Source organism: Cricetulus griseus, chromosome 7 (genome assembly GCF_003668045.3).
Source record: "Cricetulus griseus strain 17A/GY chromosome 7, alternate assembly CriGri-PICRH-1.0, whole genome shotgun sequence".
NCBI lineage: Eukaryota > Metazoa > Chordata > Mammalia > Rodentia > Cricetidae > Cricetulus > Cricetulus griseus.
Window position 1 is genome coordinate 79,982,342 of NC_048600.1, and position 24,204 is coordinate 80,006,545.

The following is a 24,204-nucleotide window of genomic DNA, read 5'->3' on the forward strand; positions in this document are numbered from 1 at the left end:
GTGGGTAAAGTGCTTGTAGTGGTCAAGCGTGAGGACCCAGGTTCAAATCCTCAGCATCCATGTAAAGTCTGGGTCTTGGTGACACATAGCTATAACCCCAGGAGCCTGTAGTATGTAGCTGGGAGATGACCCACCATGAGGTGCCTCAGCCTTATCTACCACACTCCTACACCATGACACACCCACCACGACATACCTAGGCCTTTTCTACCATGCTCCTCCACCATGGTGCACTGTGCCATCACAGGCCCAAAGCATCATGGCCAGATGATTGAGGAATAAAACCTCTGCAACCAGAAGCAAAAACAAGTCCTTCTTCTCTCAGGTTGACTTTCTTGAGGTTTCTGGCGCAGTGACAGAAAGCTGACTAACCTGCCTTAGAATGAAACACAATTGTAGAAACTACTTCAGTGTAGTCACCATTTCCACCCACACCCAAAGAGGGGATTTTACAGTGCTGGAAACTGAGGAATCACATTGATACAGAGATGTCTACCCGAAGGGAAGCCTCAAGCAACATGCCCAGGACTAAGCTGTCCCAACATTCAATAGTTATCTTTTCTGTAACTTGAATTAAGAAACAATTTGTCATGTAGAAGGTAAACAAAGCATTTTTATTGGTTAAACTTGTTCTTTGACAATTTCATACATGTACACAGTACGTTCTATTAACTTTCATCCCATCTTCTTTTTTTATTTTAATTTAGAAAGAAGATTATTTTACATGTTAATCCCAGGTCCCTCTCCCCCCCTCCTCTCCTGCTCCCCAACACAGCCGATCTAGTCTCATCCCATCTTCTTTGGTTTTTCTCTCTCATCCCTGTCCTCTCCCATTTTCTGCCACAGCCCCCTTTTCATATTCAGACCTTTTTGTTTTGTGACCCATTGATTTCAGGCAGGACTAAGTTTCTAAACAATTTCAGCAATTAAAAAATGATGCCCCACGCCCATGAGGATATGGGCAGCACAAAATGGATTGAGCAGTTTTTGTTTTTTTAGGCACAAAGTTGGGAGTGGGTAAGGGAGGTGAGGAATGGGTCTGGGAAGAGTGGGGTTAATTATGATCAAAATACATTATATGAAATATATGATCAAGTTAGATCAAGTTAGATATGATCAAGTCAGTCTTCAGAAAGACGAATGCAAAACTGATCTCCAGCACCTGTACTCACAGAGAATTAGAGGCATGTAGTTAGAGGGTGGTCCATTAAAAGGCCAGAGATTTTGAGAGGTCCCAGGCTCAACATAAGAGGTGGCATTAAAGGAAGAAAAATGGCAGCCACTTCAATCTAAAACAAAGTGGTTCCTTTTACATTATAACATTTACATTTTAATAGCTTATGTTTACCACAAGTGCCCACAATTCTGGGTCTGTTTTGTTTCTAAGATCCTTCCCCATTTGGACACATCATTCTCTTTGTTTATACTAACTAGGAAGTGTCTTTCTCAAAATGTGATGGGAAGAAATGACACAAATGCCCCATCTGTCCCTGAGGCAATCTCTCTAGCATAAGGAGCAGCATGCCTATGACTAGACTTGAGCGGTAATGACTGTGAAGGTAATGACTGTGAATTGCTGATTTCTGTTCTCACATATGAAAAGAAATGCTAGAAGTGACTTAGAAAACCCAAAATACTTGTAAGTAGCATACTTCGAATTTGTAATTCAGGGCCTTAAGTGGGCAAAGTGAAAGGTAAATATGTGAAAATTCCCATACTCACAAAAGAAAAGAAAATTATGATACATCAAGTAAAGCAAGTAGCACCCAAAGCAGTAATGTTGATAAACTGATACACTGCACTGAATCAAAATCTAAGACATTTGAACTTCAAAAGATGCCATAAAGAAAAAGAAAAGATTCATCATAGACTAGGATATCATGTCTGTAACTATATATGTAATGTATATAATTATCATAATTCCACAAACATGTTACTATACCAAAGAAGAAAACTTGAACAGTACACGGCATATAATAAAAGTTGCTTGACATTATTACACAATTTAAAAATACTAACTATAGCCTGAGTGAGATAGCCTTTCACATTGCCCACAATGGCTGCAATAAGTAAGCCAACAATGACCAACACCATCAAGGATGCAGAGAAATGGGAATGCTCACACATTGCTTTAAGAATATAAAATGGTACAGCCATTTTGGAGAACAATTTGGAAGTTTCTCAAAGAGTCAAGCATAAAAGAGCAGAAGGCCTAACAGGTCCCTATCTGAGCAAAGGAAAAAAATAGATCCACATGAAGACTTGCATATCAGTAATGTAATAATGGTCCCAACTAGAAATAACCCAAGAGTCTGCCACAGCTCAAACATGTAGACAAAATATAGTATGTCCATGGAGTTCAAGCCCTGAAGTCTACATTTAGGGCCCAGAGCTAATTATGCTCCAGCCAGCTGAACACGGTCTCCAGGTTTGTGAAATACTTCCATTGGTTTAAAAGTTGATTTAATTTGTCTAATGCGCTATCCATTGCATCACAGAGCCAAGTAAAAGCTGGTTTAATTTGGACTGCTAATCACTCATAATTGAAAATGCTTTGACCAAAAAAATATATTTTGACTCACTCTTCTTAACAGTCAAAACATTCCCCAAAGTACTCAAAGAGTTTAAATAAAAAGCAATATAAAGTAAATTAGGAAAAGATATAGGTAGGCATCATATTTTTCTTCAGACAAGGGGTTCCTAAACCTAAGAGCATTTTATAAAGAACCAGCATGGTGATGGCATAACTCTCAGGACAAGAAAATCCACTCTCCAATAAGCATAGGGCTCTGAAGCCTGTGAGTAATTAAGGCCCCAACCCAAAGGAGATGTAGGGTGACCAGCAAAATGAATAGGGACATTAGAACAATTCATATAGCTATGTACTCTGCACTCAACACTTTTAGAAACCAGTGAGAGTGGGGACATTGTTTTTGTTTGTTTGTTTGTTTGTTTGTTTTAACAAAACCAACAGGGGGCTGGAGAAATGGCTCAGCAGTTAAGAAAACTTGCTGCTCTTTCAGAGGACCAGACTTAGGATCCCAACACCTATGTCATGTCATGTCATGTGACTTATAGCCACTTGTAACTCCAGCTCCAGGGAACCTGACACCCTTTACAGTCCTCCATGGACACTTACCCATATGTGTTTGTGTGCACACACATGTACAGATGATAATGTGCAAGTTTGTACCATTGGGTTATCTTCTTCCTTAGTATCTTAGAGGAAATTCACAGAGTTCATGAGACTTTGTTGTTAACAGAGAAGCTCAGGAATAACTCCAATGCCCCCATCCCATCTCATGGTTACGTTACATACATTATACAATACTTGCAAGCAGTCTGTAAGTCAGCTCCTGGGGGTTTTTAGAAGAATCCCCAGAGAATATGCATACAGTTATTGCATGAAGTTTACACAGGGAGATGTGAATAAATATCTACATACTCCAGAAGAGCTTCCAAAGACAGATCACATACAATGTCACTAACATCCCACTTGGCAAACTGATGTATTTATTGGGCTAACTTAGAAAGCATGGGTGAGGTGTTAGTTACAGGAGCCTAGCTACCCAAGAGTCTCACCTCAGCATGGATAACAGCTTCCAGTAGCTGCATAGATGGAGTCTCCCCCTTAAGTTAACCTTCCACAATTTACATGCTCCTTCACCCCCAGAGGCCATGGCAATTGAGTCAGAACAACAGATAGCTGGAGGTAGAGCAAGGATGCAATACCAACAGACCAGAGCCCATGGGTATCTCTTTCTTTCTGTCTCTCCAGTTTGCTTTATTTTATTTTATTTTATTTTATTTTATTTTATTTTATTTTATGTGCATTGTTGTTTTGCTGGCATGCCTATCTGTGTGAATGTGTCAGATCCCCTGGATCTGGAGTTACAGACAGTTGTGAGCTGCCATGTTGGTTCTGGGAATTGAACCCTGGTCCACTGGAAGAGCAGACAGTGCTCTTAACTGCAGAACCATCTCTCCAGCCCCAACCTGCAGTTCTCTTGCAAGTGGTCAAGCAGTTCTGATGAAGATGGCAATGGCTCCGATGTTCAGAGAAGAGCTATCTACAACACTGTGTTAAGTAAAATGAGATGTCTCCCATGTCTTATAACAGATCATGATATGATCTCTATTTCTGTCTTCAGAAGCCACATGATTCCCCCCTGGGCACCTTGGCTTTTCTTCTTCAATGACTAAGGTTTCATATTTCCTCTAACAGAAACACAGAAGGAAAACTTCCAGATACTTGCTGGCTCTGTCCTTGTCCAATAAACCACCTTCAAAGACTCTTGCATCAATTATGTCTCACCTACTTGTACTTTTTCCAGAGAAATTAGGAGGTGCTCAAAATTGATAAGCAGTTGATTAAAACTACTTAATATAGCACAGGGCAGATAGAGGCATTTGTGTGTGAAGGGGAGGGGGGACTGCCAGGGCGGGGGAAGAACTCACCCAAGGCTAAGGGACAACCTAGAAGAATTGCTTTTGTTAAGCCTGAGAAAACATTTCCATTTGGTTCTTCAATTTAGTGCTGTATCTAAGTCCTGTGACAGCGACCAAGCCTACTTACATATTCAAGTCCCATCCAGGCAGTGGGAAATTCCAAAGACACGGGCACAATCAGTCAGATGTACTGTACACGGGTGTGCTTTTAATGAATGTGCAAAGGTTGTATGGATCAATTGTCCGTTTGATTAATTCTTCTGGCAGGAGCGAATTAAATGTCCTGATGCCACACACAAGTGAAGGCTGAATGCTCTCTAAAATGTGACTTCCTATGTGGAGAATAATTTTATTTCTTCTGGGTAAACCATTTCTTGGGAAAATAATGGAAGTCAATGAGAAAGGGGGACTTATGTAAATATTCAAGTACATACACTGTCAGAAAGACATCTAATGTGCAAAACGAGGTCACGGTTTATACTGCATTCACCAATATTGGCAGGAAATCCTCCTTTTAAACTGTTATTTGCAAAATCCCACAGAAGAGGTCATAAATCCTTGTTTTAGAAACAACTCATTGTCAAAACTCTTCTCTCTACTCTCCCTGAAGGCATTGGGCATGAGGGTCCCAGAGAGTCCTTTAAATCCAAAAGTACTAATCATCTTCTTCAGCTCTCAGGCAAATGTCAAGATCCAGGGAAATAGGAGTCTCATACTTCTTATGTTGTGGAGTGATAATGTCCCATGGGTCAGCAGACAGAAAGCAAAGAAATAGTCTGAATACTATGAGGAAGTGGCATCCACACCCTGGCCCTGGAATCTATCTCCCAGCATGGGCTTAGGGAGTCTATCCCGGGGACCCCTTACAGTTGAACACAGTGAGAGCAGAGCAGGACAAGCCAAAGTCAGGGCTATCATAGGACATGCAGTCTAGAGTGGAAGACAGACATTAATCAAATTGATCAAACACGTGATGGCTTCATTGAACTGTTTCAAATGATGTAATTTCCCTAACTGTTAGCTCATATTCCATGGCAAGCCAGAAAATTCACAGTAAAAAAAAAATGTGCTGCCAGATTTATTTCTGATGATGGACGTCTTACTCGGAATCACAATTGTGAGAGATGTTTGGGAGAATCCAGTCTTAAGGTACCTTGAATTGGGGGGGGGGTCTTCATCTCTCACTAGAGGGGCCCCAGATGTGATTGAGTTCAAGTGGACCACAAATCAACTTCTCCTTGATGTTGCCTGTTCTTATGATTGGAAACTTCTACTCTTAGCCTTCATTCATTCATTCATTCATTCATTCATTCAGCAAACACTCTTAGGTGTTGGTGATTTTGCACACAAGGTAAATGGAAGTCCCTGATTCCAGAGAGAAAGCAAACAGACAAGTAGATCAATCCAGAAGGTAGAGAAAGTTAGGAGGGAGACTGAAGGGGTTCAATAAGGGCTGCCCACTGTATGTGAACATCAGATGGAAGCTGCTGCTTTTAGAAATGGTGGTTGGGGAAGAATGAGGGGCCATGGTGGAATGGAGAGCCTGGAGGAAGAAACCGCAGGCATGAGTGATGGCAGGGATTACCATGTCCTACAAGGACTACTTTAGGTTGAAGTGCAGAAGAGAGCCACTGGAAGCTGGGATGTGGCCTCGTGAAGACTACACAGAAAAGGAGTCATGAGAATAAAAAAGGGGATAAATTGAGTAGGATTCCAGGTGTGAGACACTTTTCAAACTGGGCAGGAAAATGAATGAAGGATGTGGAAAACCTGGAGGCGGGCAAGCCAAGAGGTCTTTATCCACAATGGATTTTCAGATTTTCCGATTTTCCCAGTTCCATAAGCAGTTTATCAGACATTTGGAAATGTGTTTGCCTATTTGATTGTCAGACAGACATTACCACTTAAAATAGGAGCTGGAAGGCTGGTGAGATAGCTCAGTTGGTAAAGTACTTATCTTGCAAGCATGAGGACCTGCATCCAATTCCCAGAATCCACATGAAAAAAAAAAAAAAAACCAAAAAACCCAGGTGTGGTCATATGCACTTGTGATCCCAGTACTGAGGAAGCAGAGGCAGATGGATTTCTGGGGCTGCTCAGCCAGATTAGCCTACTTGACAGAGTCCCAGGCCAGTGAGAGACCCTGCCCAAAACAAGATACCCAAAATCCAAAACAGCAGATAAAGGTGGAAAATCCCTGAGAAATAGTATTCAAAGTTGTCTTCTGACCCCCCCCATACACACACGAGAGAAAATTGAGAAAAAACAAAGCAAGCCTGTTTTAACGCAGATTATGATAATCCCTTTGTTTTCTGTAAGTCACTCACATGAGCTACTCTTTCCAGAGAAGAGATATTGTATTCAATGGCCTTATAAGGAAGGACACAGAGAACTACAGAAATCTCAGGAGAACTAAAAAACTATATCTCAAGGCATTTTCCCATGTTCTCTTCTCTTCACCTCCACTCCATTGCTGGATAAAATTTTGTAAGGTGTGATTTTCATCCCTACTTACTGGATAAAGAATGTATCTTTTACATTCTTTAGTCTGACTCTGGTGACAGGCTGCCTTCCCCAAAGTCAATCATCTACATCCCTCTCCAAGCTTCCTGATTTCCGTGGCTTTGCAATATTTCATTGATGATTAACTATAGTTCTTTCACTTTTGGGATCTACTTTGACAACTGACAAATGTACTGTGTGTGGTGGCCCAAACCTGAGGGAGGATTATTGCATAATCATAGCTAACCTGAGCTATACAGCACATTCAAGGGAGACAGTGTCTCAAAAAACAAATCCAGAAGAACAAAACAGATGTAAGAGTTCCTTTTACCAGCAAGAGTGATACACACACAGATTTCTATACTGCATGATAAACACCCTGTCAGCCATCTGACAGTCTCCTCCTGGATCCAGCATGTCCTAGAAAGTCCAGATCAGGCATTCTCTGTTGTTCAAACCCTTCTAGACATCATTTTCTTCCTGATGTGATGGAGCCCTCTGTGCTCACCCTGTATCCTGTACTTGCAAATTGATAGCAAATGACTTTGAGCCCTTCTTGAGTCTAAGGCAGTAATTCTCAACCTGTGGGTCATGACCCCTTTAGAGGTTACCTATCAGATACCCTGATTGTCAGATATTTACAATATGATTCGTGACAGTAGCAGAATTACAGTTATGAAGTAGCAACAAAATAATTTCATATTTGGGGGTCCCCACAACATGAGGAACTATATTAAAGGGTTGCAGCATTAGGAAAGTTGAGAACCACTGGTCTAAGGTTTAGTGCTTTTCCCCCTTGTACTATTTAAAATTTTACCTGTTTTAATTCTCCCACTAGGATTGGTATTTAAGGGTAGGATATATTTTAGACATCTAGAAATGCCAGTGGCCAGCTCAGTGTGTAGCATGAGTTTATTCATGTATGAACTAGGATGAAGGATGGAGAGTATATACACCTGAAACACTGAAGGCACCTTTATGGTTATGAATATGTTCCTTATAGTTTTGTATTCTCAGAGAGTGAGAGACAATAAATAGATGTGCCAGTGAAGAATACATGTGGCTTTTTAAACATGAGAACTTGGGATTGAACTCAGATCCCCATGTTTGCATGGTAAGCACTTTACCAACTGAGATACCTGACTCAACAGACTCAAACTTTTCATTAGAATTATTGTCTTATCCTAAGGGGAAAGATCTTGTGAGGTATGAATTACTCCTTCCATGTTATAGCTCAGAAGACCAAAGGTGAGGTCACTTTTGTCATGGTTAAGCATGGTTCAACGGGCAGGATGTATTCCATCTGGTGTTGGAATTAAGGTGTGTATCACTACCTTAGTAATTCCTCAAGAAAGTTACAGCTCATTGATTGCCCTGAGAGTTTCCCAAAGGGGACTGCCTTACCTCCTTTCAAGTTTTGTTTTGCTACTGCTATGTTGAGTCAAGTTTCTCCCACCTGAAACTATGCAAACAAGTAGAATATTATGGTGACCTTGATCCTGGATTATCATTGGTTAGACTTGTCAGGAATAAAGAGAGCTATTAGTAGCTGGTACCAGCACTTACCTATCAGTCAAAGGTGTTATCACGAGTCGAGGTGTATTTCCTAGGTATTCATAAGAATATAGAAACTGGGCATCGCAGATGTTGGCAAAGCAGTGTTTGGCCTCATCATCCCAACGATGACGTAGCTGTGATAACCAGAGGAAAGCCTGGGCATTGTCAACCTGAAGAAAGAATGGCAGAGCAGGTGGTTGAGTTATAATGCTTTACAGATAGGTGGCCTTCTACTCACAGGCCATGAAAGTCTCTGGGTGGCTTGGAGGCTGTCTAACACTTGAGAGTGTAGGATGCTCTGCCCATAGCATAGAAAGCACAGGCAGGTCTGATTAAAGATGCTTCCCAGCTTGCACTGGGGCTACATCCTGATAATAAACCCACGATAGGTAGAAAATATTTTAAGTGTAAAATAAATTTGATCCACTTATCCTACTAAACATCATAACTGCCTTACAGAGTGAAGGTATTTTCATTACTCTGTGGTTGGATAAAATCACTTTACATAATGTGCATTACATGATTGTGTTGAGTAGCTTATGTAATTAATTACACACTATAACAAAAGTGCAGTTCCTATGAAATAAATACTGCTTTTCTACCACCAGAATGTCAAAACACTTTGAGCTGACTAGTCATAAATCAAGAACTACCCCTATACTGTTGTGCTGGGAGTTTTGAGAAGCAGCAGGGACTACCATGCTCCTCACCCAGCTGATGTGCAGACCCAGGGGCTGTATTGGAGCGATCCCAATGGAGACACTACTTACAAGAGAAATATACCTGGATCTACAGTGCCTACCTTTTGAGCAATCATCTTGGCTACCACATCCCGAGCATGCACATCAATGGTACATATGGTCATGATCTTCTGCCTATCCCCCTTGGAGAGCTGGCCAATTAGCATGGTGATAAGGGTTTTGAGTTGGGCCACTTGCTTCTTGTAATAGTCCTTCATGGCATTTTCATAGCCTTCCTCCAGCCTGGCAAATGCAATGCCCACCTCTGTCGTCCACCAGATCTGAGTGCAGGTCAGAGCTACCTGTGGCACAAAGAGCTGCTCAGTCAAGTTGTTACCAGGGCTTGTTTCCAAGCAACCCACTCACAGCACAGCAAGAGTTCAGGATGCTACTGTGTGGGTGCAGGCCCCTTCCCTCCCTCTTCCCTGATCATTGACTAAGGCAGCCATATGCTCCAAATCCTCAGAGATGTGAACTAATTACAACACAAATGAGAAGAGCACATTCTGCTCCCGAACGATGGATCATGGTTGGGAACAGCCAAAGGCTGGCTCTGGCTGATGTCTCAGTTTCTAGGAATAGCTACAGGCGCCATTCACCTCTCACTTCCCAGAGATGGCACCTCTGCCACATGTGGGAGGACAACAGACTGACTGAGCATCTCAATGATGCTCAGCCTTTGATCCTTTAGCAGCCCGAGTACTCTATCTAACTCAGTGGTCCACATTTGCTTCTTCTTGATATTTTCACCACATCTTTAATTTCTTGAAATCTATAACCTGAAAATGATTACTTTTGAAGGTCAGGTGAATAACACCAAAATTCAATGTGGTCATTATACTTGTATTTTTCAGAGATTAAAAATAGACATGGAAACAGAGATTTAAATAAATATTCTTCTGTTGACTGTGAACCTTTACACGGCAAATATATCCTTTTGAGCATTCAAAGTGGAGGATTTAGATGCATTGTTCACTTGGAGACCCATTGGACTTTGGAGACATTGTTCTAGATGCTATATATTTAACAGTTGGAAGGCATTAAATTTTTTTAGGTCAAAATTCTAATATAGGACTTGTGCTATGAGAAATGCTGGTGCAAATTATTCCTTTCATGAAACAGGAATAGTTGCTGTAAGCAGTCCCATCCATTAGGTTGCCTACTTTTCCTATGAGATTGCATTCTACTGGAGTTTGTTAGAAAAGGCCTTCTGCATTGGTTGGTGCTTTATCAGATGGCCTCATGGGACTCATTTCTCTCTACAGCCCTGTTTCCCTATTCTCTCTACTCACTCAGTCCTTTCTGCTTTCTTCAGACCCTCCTACCCACTTCCATGTGGCCTGTTCCATGGCACTGTGCTGAAATAGTCTCATTCAGTCATCTGGGGACAGACTTCATCCTTGTTTTGCTTGATCTTGGTAGAAGTAATTGAAAATGTCTTACTGTTCTTCTGTTACCAACAGCTTGTTTTTCATTTCATGATGACTGTGGCCTGAACCTTCCTTCTGAGAGGACTCTTTGTTCCTTTTTCTTTTTTGACCCCTCCTACCTGCTTAGGCTCTTGGTGATGGACTGGGATCTGTGCTAAACCCTTTCCTCATACCATCAAATTCCCATAGTCACTCTAATCTAATCCTATGACTTCAGTTACAACTACTTGTTTGCAAGCCTCAGATAACCAGCACTAGTGCTACCCTATTCCTTGAGGGCAGAAAGAGTTGTGTACCACAGCCAGAGTCATTAAAAGTCTTCATTTGTCTTTGTAATTGAGAAACATGGGCAAAATTCAGTTAAAATTTGGGATCAAGACAGTCTCCCTAATGAGGTCCATAAGAACTGGCTTCCAAATGGAGTCTATCAGCTGCTTCCTGCTCCCTCCCCTCTTAGCCTTACTTCAGCCAAATCTAGCTCTTCTCCATTCCTCAGGTACTTTGTGCTCACTTTTGCTTCTGAACACTTGCTTATGCTTTTCCCATATGGGGTGCTATTTCCCTCCATGATTTAGCTCTCTAACTTCTACTTCAAATCTTGGCTTAAGTATATCCTCAAGAACACAGTCTCAGACCTCACAAGAAAGTTATATATGCCCAGGGATCCCTGAGCCTCCCCTGTGCTCACATTAACCACATTTACAAGGGACTGGGTTCTACAGGAGCCTGTGAACTCCAGCAGGGCAGGTTGCCTTATCTTGTCTTCTATTGGGCTTCTCTCAGAGTCAGCAAAGAGCTGGCACATACAATGTAAGCAGACTCCAAGACTTTAATGGTTTGATCTTCTTCCTACAGTCAATGATACAGATCCATAACCCAAATGTTCTAAAGCAATGACTAAATTCCGCCATGGCTGCCAATGCTTCTGCTCAGTCTTTTGGCCCTTACAATGGTCTAGGATTCAAGCCCTTCCTATTGGGATGCACAGGGGCAGTTAGCTTGAGGTTCTTCAACCATAGAAGGCCCACAAGTGTGTTGGAGAAGAAACATAGGTGAGGACAGAGCCCCAAGATGGTACAATTGGAAAAATACCTGAGCTGGGTAATCAAACAGCCACTGTTCCCTGGGCTTTTCCTCGTAGGCAGTTACTCCTTCTGTCATCTCATGCCTTACGGTGGCTTTCATATGATGAAGCACATGATTCAACCATATTTCCACCTGGAAGAAGTTCTCTGAGTTAGATGCCACAGGCTGAGAAAATTTGAGTGATACTCTTTTCTTTCACCCAGCCTAGGTGAGAAAGACAATATAGCTCCAGCATTGTATACAAACCAAATGCCAGAAGGCAAGGGCAGACATTTTTGCATTTCTAGTCCGAGAAGTGATGAGTGGGAGCTAGGCTAGTGTGCTAATGGAACACAGAAAAAAATGACAACAGGTGAAGGGGTGGTAGATGCTAATTAGAGCTCATACAAAGAACCACAAATCTGGATTGAGGCAGATTTAATCAAGTTGATTCTCTTGTCTACACAGCATGGAGTTGCTAGCTGGGTTTGAGTTTCTCGGTTGAATGCTTTCTGGTCTTGGTCTATTAAAAGAGAATATTATGAATTGCAAACTCAAGGTTGTCAGCCACCCCCACTGTAACAAGAGAACTATTTTCTGATAAGAGAAATTCTCTCCAAGCACATGTGGAAAGGTAGACATTTCTGAAACACCATCTTGTTCAGGCATTATTCTGCATGGGAAACAAGTCTGGGGGCCAATGCTCGACTGTGTTGCTGTGAATAGTGAGCAGGGCAGGACTTTACTTCAGTGGTGCTGAAGGACGGGGTGGGGTGTGAGGCAAGGACTGTCCTATGATTCATGGACCTGCAGTTGGATGTGCAAGGTCTGGAGGGGAAGTAGGACTTCCTAGAGTAGTGGTAGGTAGTGAGCTCTCTGAGGAAAAGAACTATGTGAGGAAAGGACTCTGGGATATATTTGCAAAGAGAGAAGACATCTCAGAAAAGGACATTTCTTCATGAGGAAGGTGTCTGAGTTCCCTATTCCCCCATGTTGTGCTCCAGGGGTTGTCATCTTAATATTTTTCGTGCTGCCAATCATCTTACAATCCCCTCACAGCTGACTACAGTGACTCTTTGCATTTTATTTCTCTCTGCACTGGTCTCTACTGAATGAGGAAATATCAGGGTTGATATATGTTTTTCTCAGAGAGAGGAAGGCACCAGAGGCAGCTCCAATGTGGACCCCAGTCAAGGAAAGCTGCTGGCCTGAAGGGAATGGTTTTTCACTGAATTTGGTTTAAATGGAAAGGGATGGGTGAGGTGTGAGGAGGGGAAAAGGCTTTCACTCACCTGCCCACTGCAGTCACAGGGCTCACTGAAGGCCACATATTCTTCTTCTTTGCTGTACATGCCAAGACTTGTCTTGGTTGGGTTCTTACAGGCATCTAACTGGAACTGCATTTTGGCCATATTGTCAAAGAGCTTGGAAAGGTGACGTTGGACCTGAGAAAGGAAACCATGGCGAAGGACTTAAGAGGACGCACAGGAAGCATATCATAGTCATCTATGGACTGCCAGGTAACAAGTCTTGCATAAGATAGGAGTGTGAATGCCACAACTGCAAAGGAAGGTTACAGTCATCATGGAGTTATGAAGACTAGAACCATGTGAACTGGACAGACATGACCAATGGAATAAAAAAAAGTGAGAATGGTGCCACCATTGTTATTCCATCATTGGAGACAGTGTCCTCTCCTGAAACCAATCAGGAGCAAAGAGGAATGAGTGCAAATAAAATCACTGATATGTTTTAGGTTTTAAAGAGAAATTATTGCTTGGTTTTGCTTTCATTTAAACAAAAGAAACACAGGCTCTGTAAACCTGTGTAAACCTCTGTAAACACAAGGTAAAAGACTGGTTGGTATAGAAACAAAGGGAGCCAACTCCAAATCAATTTACAACAGTATTAACAGCACTCAAGGGTTCAACTGACACGAAAAAATACAGTGAAGAAGTTCTGAAGAATGCCAAGGAAATGGACCAAGAGCTAAGTCTATACTCAAAGAGAAGAGGCTGCCTATAGCTATAGGCAATAGACCTCAGTTTACTGATGGGTGATGAACCTAACAGGGGCAGGGTAGATCAATGGAATAGAAATTCTCTACAAAACAAAGTGGGAGAAAACTGTCAAGATGATAGCAGCCATGGTTTCCAGACAGGGGAAAACCTCAGGTGTCAGAAATATAACAATATAAAGCAAATACACAAACAAAGACATATTTTAAGCATTCTTGGTATAAATTTTGATTTCTGCAGACACAGAGATAAAAAGAAATTACTGTCATGATGATTCCTAAACCCATTCAGTCACTCACACAGAGGAGGGGTTAGGAAATGCCTCTACTGTGCTTCATTCTCTAGGGAATGGGAGGGGTGGATTACTTAAAGATTTACTAGAACCAAATGAGAAATCAATCAAAAGAAATACTTACGAATGAGTACCATGGGTACTGAAGGCACAGAGAGAATGGAGGTGATCTGACCCCTTCCACACAGAGAATAAGTACAATGCTGTTATGATATGTAGCACAATGCTGACACAATATGTAGTTCAACTCCACTGTGCCTAGACTACTTGGGAAATAATTCAGTCTACAGGATGAAAACAGAAGGACCACAAATGCAAAGGCAATGTCATTCAATTCCTCTTAACAAGCAGAGCAAGACCTGCTGGAGCTGCCTTTTGGCTCTGTTGAGGAGCTCTCATCCATGGCTGGTGGTGATGCCAAAGGGGACAGTTCCTGTGCAGCGAAGCATTGTAGTGCTAACAAGGCTTCTTTGTGTTTACTCTTGCAGCCAGACTTCTCTAGGAATATTTCTAGATCTAGAAGACAGGTCTCCAAAACACAAGGTTACCTAATGCCACTTCATTAGATTGGCAAATAATAGTCATCTAATGGCCAGACTATGATATATCAGCATGGAGTATGAGGCAAATGTTGAGATGGAGAAAGAGCTCAGATTAATATGGAATGATTTCTAAGATACAAAACTAAGTAAAGCCAGACGCACACCTTTAATCCCAGCACTGGGAAGGCAGGGGCAGGTGGATCTCTGTGAGTGCGAGGCCAGCCTGGTCTCCAGAGCGGCTGCCAGGATAGGCTCCAAAGCAACACAGAAACCCTGTCTCGAAAAACCAAAAAAAAAAAAAAAAGGCATAAAACTAGTACCACATGCCTGCAAATTCAGTAGGCAGAGGCAGGGGATCACAAGATTAAGGTCAGCTTGAATTACACAGAAGACTCTACTGCCCCCATGAAGACAAAGTTCAAACAGGTATTTCAGCCTGCTACCTTTTGTGAGCAAAAGAAGGGGACATAATCTGACTGGATACAAATGTGTGCCTGCCTATTTGTGCAAAGATGAACACAGGAAAGATAAATAAGGAGCAGTGATACTGGCTACCTATCAGGAGGAGGGAGAGCAGACAATGATGGTGGGAAGAAGAGACACTTGTCAGAGAGACATCTTTTGACATGGTTTGGCTCTTGGAATCAAATCGGTGTTCTACAACTAAATAAAATAAAATAAACAGTGTAGATGATTGAAAAAAAACCAGCCTAAATCAGAAAAAGTGAAAAACAACTAAACCTCTCCATACTTTAAACGAATGACAAAGTCATACAGAAGGGAAGAAAGGAATTCAGCAAAGTGATTGGCAGGCCAGTGTCTGGGTTGCATGTCTTCAGTATGAAGAAAGTCAAAGATCCCCGAACTCATCCCAACATGTGAGTAGAGGGAGCACCCCAGCATTTAGGAGGAGATACAGATTGCATGGCTCATGGCATTGGCTCTCATAGTGTGGTCTCACTTGGGAAAGCCTTCAAAAGGCAAAGCATGAGAACCATGTAGACGCAGGAAAGCAGGTGTTCTGGGGGGAGAGAGAGGGCCTGTGCTTGTATCAGACCTTCCACAGGTTCTGTTACTTCAAGCTGGAGGATCAGTGCCTATTGATGCAAATAGCAAAGGAGCTTTACCTAGTGACTCAAACACTCTAAAAACCATGTACTGTAGCAGACCCCACTTTTACAGACAAAAACTTATGAAGAAGTAATAGCCTATCTGGCCATCAAGTGATGAAAATTAAAGGAGAAAATTCCAAATCTGGAATTCCTCACTATATATATATATATATATATATATATATATATATATATATATCTATCTTGTGGAAACTATTGCCATCATTTTTATTTGTAATTGACACATATGTACCTAATAATTGTACAGATTTATGGGTCTGGTGTGACCCTTCAAGACATCTATATAACAAATATGATCAGGTCAGGGTGATTGGTTCATCTATCATATCAAACAATTGGCTCTCACTTATATTGGCATTATTGAAATTCTATTAGCTTTCTTGAAATATAAAAACTGTTGTATCCTATAGTTATCTTAGTGTGTTATAAAATTTTACAAGTTATCCAATCATGCCACATCCAGTACCCATCATGCACTAGCCACCCCTTCCACCCATCTGGTAACCAGTGCCCTTCTATCTACTTCTGTGAGATCAACTTCAGCTGCCACTGTGACATTTGTCTTTCTGTGACTGGTTTATCTTATTTCACATCAGATCCTCCAGCTCCATGGGTGCCATCCTGCCAGTGACAGATATCATGCTTCTTTGTATAGCTGTCACTGTTGACCACACTTGACTAGATGTCTTTTCAGAACCAGATCAAAGGCATTCCTGGTAGAGGCTTAACTTCATGCTCCTTTGCCACTCCACTTTTGTTTCAGCTGCTGGAGAAGGATGTGGTGGTATGTGCGTGTGTGCGTGTGTGCATGTGTGTGCATACGTGCGTGCGTGCGCGCACATATGTGTGTGTGTGTGTGTGTTTGTGTGTGTGTGTGTGTGTGTGTGTGTGTGTGTAGAAAGCTGTAGGGAGCAAAGATGCCTAAGGCAACGTGACTCTGAAATATTTGTCTCCTTCCTGAGAGTGGGCTCCTGCTGGATTTTCCCAAGCCCTTTGGATGGTTTTAAAGCTGGTACCCAGCTTACCTGTTGTGGGGCTGTGCCGTTGGAAAGGATGTCTAGCAGGTCAGAGGAGGACAGGAAGTAAAACCGAGGAAAGGCAAGCCTCTTGGTGTCTAGGTACTCTGCTAGGGCTTTCTCACACAGGCACAACCTGAGGGCACAGAACACATGTTCTCCTGGTTTAGTGTAGCTAGCATAACTTGGCCCCAAGCTACACACACACACACACACACACACTAAATACAAACACAGCCAGCCCTCAGTGTCTGTGAATTCCTCATCTGAGGCTCCCACCACCTATAGATTGAAAATATTTGGGAAACATTTTACATGTTTTGAACACATACACAAATATGTTTGGTCATTAATCCCTAAATAATACAACACAACAATTTACAAAGCATTTGTTGTGAGTTAGGTATTGTAGATAAGCTAGAGGGATGTACAACCCACGGGAGGCTTATACAGGCTGATATTCAATAACATTCTGCATAAGGAATTTGCAGCTGCAGATTATATCTGCAGGTTGTCTTGGAGTAATTTTGAGTGGAACCTGAAGGATGACTATATTTATAATATGTAGGACATTTTCAGATTTAAGAACAATGAATACCTAGGGATATTTACAAATGGACATATCTGTTCACATCTGTATCAAAACTCCTAATGATACCATGCCCTGTATTACCCAATCCTGTAGGGAAAGCAAGGGCCAAGCATGCTCTTATTGGTAGGCAGTTAATTAGGGTCAGAGACAGGGAAGGAAAGTTTGCATCCTCCCACAGCAGGGGCGGCAAGCCCACCCACCTGCTCTGAAGATCCTCCAGCTTGTCATAGAGACCTGGCTTATTTGTGGCTTCCACCACATTGGGGGTTTTCTGAGCATCATAGGCCAGTTTTCTGAAGTCAGAGTCAATGCCTTCAAATCTCTTAGAGTCCTACAAATGAAGCATAATCAATATGTGTCTCAGTTTGGCCCTTGCAGTTGTTTGAAGGCAGAAACCAGCCCAACCCCAAGAAGAGACTTGGGTGAGAAAGAGCAGCATTTGGACATACTCATCTTTGAATCCTTTGTCTTTTGTTTATGCAGGTGATCTGTTAAACAATATTTTCTGCATTAGAAGCTAAAGTATTTTAAAAGAAAATTTTAAATTATTTAATTCATGTAGAAAATACAGGAGACTTTAATTAAGAAGGAAGAAAAAACATAAATACAGAAGGAGGGTAAAAGGTCAGTAAGGATATCCCAAAGAGTCGTAAGGAACTGTAATTTAACTCTTCACCCACAAATACCTATAATACATATAAGTCTCTGTGTGAATTTGCATCTATAGTTTAAATGAAATTTTCCCATGTGAGCTGGCAATGCTCTACCCAGGAGCTATAGCTATCTAACAAAACCTCCAGTACTAGGCATGAGAAGTCCTCTTTTGAGTTGGTCAGGATTATCCAAGAAACTCCCCAAACATTACAGCCATTGCTGATGCCCTAGCTTGCCCCATCCCCCGCCAGAGGTAGAAGATAAGTAAGTCCTCATTGCTAAATATACCATGAACTTCAGATACAGGGCACTTAAGGGAATCTGACATGAAAGTTTGCTCCTTGAGGACTAGTCTTCATGGTATCAGAAGGTGCCACATAAGTTCCCAAAGGAGGGAAGAAATCAACAATCATACCCAGCTATGGAACCTATGAGCCACAACAGCAAAAGCATGGTACCACAGCCCTAAGGATGCAATAGGGGCAAGAATACCTTGGCAGTAACCAATATCTCCTTAATTGGAATTAAGACCCATTGAACAAGAAGGAAACCATGTATGGTACTAGAAACCTAGTTAACTACCCAGGGCTAGTAAAGTCATGAATCTAAGAGGAAAACCTATAATCACGACTTTACTAAACCAAGATAAACCAACATAATTACTATATTCTGAATCTTTAGACCACTAGTAAGTGTAGTTCTCACCTCTCATCAAGGAAACTTTTCTTTGCAACAGATGGAGACCATTATAGAAAGTCACAACTGATCAATGCAAATTTGCAGAGCCCAGGCCTGGTAGATACATCATCAGTACAAATCCTCCACCCACAGTTCTGGGATTATTGTGAAACAGAGGGGTGAGAGGAACAGAGGGTTTGCTCTGAGGCTTCAAAATAAAAATAAAAACGTAATAAAAACAAACCTATCAATATAGCATAATACCATGTTTTTAATCTAAAAATATTTTTAAAAAAACCCAAACTACTACAATAAAAACATGAGTAGCATCCTTTTGCTTTCCTTTCAACCTTCAAGCTGCTGTAAAGTGTAACTTAACAGTTTCATCAGCATTCCCACATCTACTTCTGCATCTGAATGACTTTGGGCTCACAGGCCATGAAAGCATCACAGAAGCTCATGTGTGCTCGTGCAAGAGCAAAAGCTAAAAAGCTAAAAAACACACATGGTCACTAAGGTAGTGTTGACCCTCTAGACCCCTAATGAAGTCTCAGGGACTCTTCACTCTTACTCCAAATATCTAATAAATGATTCCTAAGTCAAGTAGGCAGTAGAATGCTTTTTTTCTAGATCTATGAAAATATTTGTATAAATAAAGTTTTTTTCTCAAATGTACTACTATGCTGTCAAATTTATTTAATGCCATCATTCTCATTGTGCTACTAAAATGATAAAAAAAAATAACTAATATATACACAGGATTTTAGCCTAAATGTGGCACCTTCTGAGAACATATGCTATTATTAAAAACAGTAATCATAATGTTATATACTATGTGCATTGTTTTAGTGGACTTTCCAAAGTAGGTGCTAGTGCCTGTCCTAATTTACATATGAGGAAATCAAGGCATGAAGACGTTAAGTAAATAACTTCCCAAACATGGGAGAATTAGGAACAAAGCTTAGACCTGCTGCCCTACCCTCTGTAACCCACACCTATCACCCAAGATGATCAAAAGACAAGAGCCACGGGTAAAATACTTTATAATCACCTCTTATGAGGTGTTTTGTTTTGACTGAAAATGAAATGGCATCAAGGTGACAGAAGTATATTCATACCTGGCATGAATGTTCAAATGAAAAGAGCCAATCAAAAAAACTGTAATTACTCTGGAAGCAATTATGTAAAAACTAAGTGTATACAAGCACAAAAGTTGGGAAATAGTCATAATGGATGAAAACAGTTACTAGTTAGGCTATAATGAGACTGAACTCTTTTTCTGTTATGTTTTCAGTAGGGAGGAAATGCAGGCATTTACACGCTGTGTGCACAAACCTGCAGCACTAGCCAGAGACTAGTTTCTTTCATGTTTTTCATAAGAGGTTCTCAAATATCCCCTTAAAGTCTTTCTCAGAGACTCCACCTATGTCCTCACCCCTTCTAATTAAGCCTATTCTTCTTCAATTGCTGGTGTTTAGGATAAATAAAGTCTGGTGCTGGCTTCATTGCAACTGCCATACAGAACCATTCCCTGTTAGTTTCTGTTGTGAAAGTCAATCGTTAAGCCACCTTATTGCTGTTGCATGCTTCTGCAGGATGTGCTGGAGAGCTACAGTGTGTAGTGGCATGTGCTTTGAGTTTATAACAAGGCCTGGACAACTGGTGACATTTCATAATCAAACTAATTTGTCAGCAAAGAACTGGCTGTACTTAATGGGTACAGAAGAAGTCTAGGGCAAAAAGAGAAGGAATTAGAGTCCACTGAGATAGGGGTTGGTTAATGACATTAATTAGGGCTTGTGAGAAGGGACAAGCATGGGGGAAGGTGATAATGGGAGCACATATTACAGGGAAATCTGCTGTTAATCTTTAGCAGAGAACTGGTATCTGACATGCTAATACTGATTAAAGGTTTGCAGCATGGCTCACTGCCTGGGGAGAATAAAGTTGAACTTGCCTGGCAACAAGACTCAGTTTCTTTGAGTATGTGATATAAGACCTACGATGTGGCCCTTAAGGAGCCATCCCCAAGCCACAGCAGCTGGAATCGTCTATCTCTTTTCTCACACATACTTGAAAAAAAAAAAAGAGTAAATCACTCCTTTCTTTCTCCTTGTGTAAAGGCAAACTGGTTGCAAACCATGTTAGCATTTTTGGGGTGGTAGTCAGTGTATGTAACAGGTACCTTGAGGTTCAGAGGAAGGAACCTCAACACTTCAGGGATGGGATGGTCTTCCCTTTGCCTGGACCAGAGACTAGGTAGCGTAGCATTCCCTGAGTGTGTACCTGTGGTAGCTGAGACCGGATGTCTTCAGAGCCGATGAATATGCTCTCCAGGTGAGACCAGGCACGCTGCACCTCAAACCAAATAGAGATGACTGAGTCAGCTGTGGACAGCTTCTTCTGCCAACTTGATATGTCTTCCAGGAAGAAAGCAACGTACTTGGATATCATCAGGTTCTGAAGTTGCACTTGATTGTCCTCCAGAACCTCGATGAGGTCCTCGTCTGACTGCAGCAAGGGTACTTGAGTCCGTGTGTGGGGCTCATACTGGAATTCCATGTTGGCCCAGGTGGTCTGCAGTTCATTTAAGGTCTTCTCCATACCCATCTCTTTCACTGCTCTGTCCACAATGCCCCGGACCTCATCCTCGAAGCGGTGAAGATGGAGCTGCAGGAGGTGAGCTAGAGAGGTGTCCTGATCCATGGTGAAACTCACGCCAGTGGCCTGCATCAGCTGCCTCCAGTGACGATCCCGGATGGCAGGATTCTGCAGCTCGGCCACGGCCCTCAGGGAGGTCAGAGTATTCAACACAGTACTTTCCAGGCCTGTGAATGCATCCCAGGCTCTGAGCTCCTTATCGAGGTTCCGGATGTGCCGGGTGAACTGCTTACACTCCAAGTCCATAGCTTCCACACTGATGTTCCTCCAGCTGGTGGTCTCCCAGGCATGGATACTAGAGGTCACCATTGCAATGGTGTCCCAGAGTTCCTTTAGCTGGCAGGCCTCCTTCCTGCACTGCTTCAGCTGCTTATAGTCAGGAACACTGACCTCAAACAAATCAGCTGACTTGGAGATGGTAGCCATGGTGGATTCCATGTGCTGGATCTCCGTGTGCCAGACATCCAGCATTTGATGTGGATCGACACTATCAAACCTAGAAAGTACAACATATTCCCTTGGTAAGCATGGCACACAGGACTCAATGCCTAGAACACTATGGTAGCATCTGTTGACATGTTTAGTATCCCAAGGAAGAGGAAAGGCTCCTAACACAGCTTCTCATCCTGGGATGAATGGGTGGTGTTACCGCTAGAAGGAAGATCTATTCAAGAACATCAGAGAAGATGCAGGGTGTGGCGGTACATGACTCTAATCCTCAAACTTGGAAGACTGAGGCAGGAAGATCTTGAGCTTGAGGTCAGTATGGGCTCCACAGAGAGACCCTGTCTCAAAAGACACAGCAATTATAAAAGAGCAATGTTGTGCTTAGACCTTTCACCAAATCCAAGAAGGATTGGTGAAATCCATACACCTGCCATTTTGTATTTCCCCAAACATATCCATCAGGCTCTTATCCAGGCTCCCATTAGACTGTTCTGCCTTTGTCTCTTGTGAGGTCATTGCTCACAGCTTTGGCTGAATGTTAGCACTTTCTGGAAGCTGAAAGTTTCCTATGCACAAGCATCTCCCAGGTCCCTTAAATCAGTGTCCAAGTTAGGCTTACTATTGTTATAATGAAACATCATGACTAAAATCAAGTTGGGGAGGAAACAGTTTATTTGACTTACACTTCCACATCATAGTCCATCACTGAGGAAAGCCAGACTGGAACTCAAGCAGGGTCAGAAGCTGGAGTCAGGAGCTGATGCAGAGGCCATGGATTTTGCTTACTGACTTGCTCCTCCTGGGTTTCTAAGCCAGCTTTCGAGTAGAACCCAGTAGCAAGAACCCAGGGATAGCACCACTTACAATGGCCTGGAACCTCTCTCATCAATTATTAATTAAGAAAATACTCTACAGGCTTGTCTACAGCCTGATCTTCTGGGACAATGTCTCAGTAGAGGGTCCCTTCTTTCTGATGATGATAACTTATGTCAAGTTGACATAACGTAGACAGCACAACTGAACTGTTGTCAAATTGACACATAAACACATCATTGTTAAGCCACATCTTTCTTTTGTTGTTTATCTCCAAGATCACACATTAATAAAGACACCACAGGGAGGTCTGCCTCTTTCCGAAGAAAGACAAAATGGATGGGATGGTGGTAGATGGGAGGCAATGGGAGGGAACAGGATGAGAGGAGGGGAAACTGTGGAAATCAAATTTTAATTATTAAAGACATCACATTTTAAGGACTTAAGAAGTCCCACAACCTTACAAATTTAAATACTTTAATAGTTGTCTCTTTAATAATATCCAGTCTTGCTGAGTGGTAGTGGCTCAGCACTCAGGAGGCAGAGGGCGGCAGATCTCTGAGAGTTCGTGGCTAGCCTGGTCTACAAAGGGAGTTTCAGGAAGCTAGGGCTACACAGAGAAACCCTGTGTCAAAAAACTGAAACAAAACCAAAACCAAAACCAAAACCAAATCTGTTTTAAAGAGTCTCTATAAAACCCTAAAATCTTTTAAAAAGTTCAAAGTCTCTCAACTGTGGGCTCCCCTGAAATAAAAAAAAATAAATTAACTATTTTCTTACTTCAAGAGGGAAGTGACAATCAAAGCAAAGCAAAATCAACTGTAATTGCAAGCAACTTGGTATCCAATGTCTGTGATCCATTACAATCTTTTGGGCTCCTCTAAAAAGTTGGATCATTTCTCTGGCTTTGGCCTCTGCAGCATATACAACTTGTCTTCTAGGCTGTGGCTGACTCTACTCCACTGCTGATGCTGTTTTTGGTGATTGTCCCCTGGTACTAGCATCTCCAGAATGCTGAGGCCTGTTGTTTTTAACAAAATCCCAATCATTTGATTTTATCAATAGACTCAGGAGCCAGATACTAGGGGGAAAGCCTGCTAGTTCAGAGAGACAGAGAGAGCACCTAGATGATCTATCTCCTCCCTCCTACTATCTCAAACAAATCTCTTCAGACTCAGTGTTCCTCCCTTCTACTTCCTGTGTGCCTCACTACCCATTCTCCAGACTACCCCTTATTCTCTATGTTTATTTCCTGTTAACTGTTTGCTTGCTCCACTTCTTTCTGGTTGACTCCACCCAATCCTGTCCACAACATTCAAGCAGAAAACTACCATATCAAAGACGTGTACCAGAGCTGAGCCACACCACAACTCAAAACAGGTTTATCATGCAACAGAGGTCTTCTGTTGCAACTAGGCTGCCAACTGCCATTGAAGCTGTACCTTCACCATTGGCGTCTCCTGTTCTCCCATAGTGGCAAGCCTCCGTTGCTTTCTATGACCCCTTCATGCCTTTAAAACCAGTACTGTGCTTGTGACCGTATACTACCAAGTTCAGCTGCCAGTGTGAGGTGAAATCTTGGACCACAGCTTCAGTGTGCTGACCCTGAGGAAAC

The 24,204-nt window shown here is 42.0% G+C and overlaps 1 protein-coding gene across 1 annotated transcript in view; it reads right to left on the bottom strand.

The window, feature by feature from the left end:
- The window catches only part of Dnah9 (dynein axonemal heavy chain 9), a 338,224-nt gene that overhangs the window by 230,171 nt on the left and 83,849 nt on the right, over nt 1–24,204 (bottom strand). The window contains exons 20-26 of the mRNA XM_027427134.2: nt 20,955–21,825; nt 17,537–17,667; nt 16,754–16,880; nt 13,036–13,188; nt 11,771–11,896; nt 9,311–9,550; nt 8,518–8,678 (exon numbers count right to left, since the gene is read on the bottom strand). Of these exons, the coding sequence (XP_027282935.1) occupies nt 8,518–8,678; nt 9,311–9,550; nt 11,771–11,896; nt 13,036–13,188; nt 16,754–16,880; nt 17,537–17,667; nt 20,955–21,825 (1,809 nt within the window). The remainder of the gene's footprint in view (nt 1–8,517; nt 8,679–9,310; nt 9,551–11,770; nt 11,897–13,035; nt 13,189–16,753; nt 16,881–17,536; nt 17,668–20,954; nt 21,826–24,204) is intronic.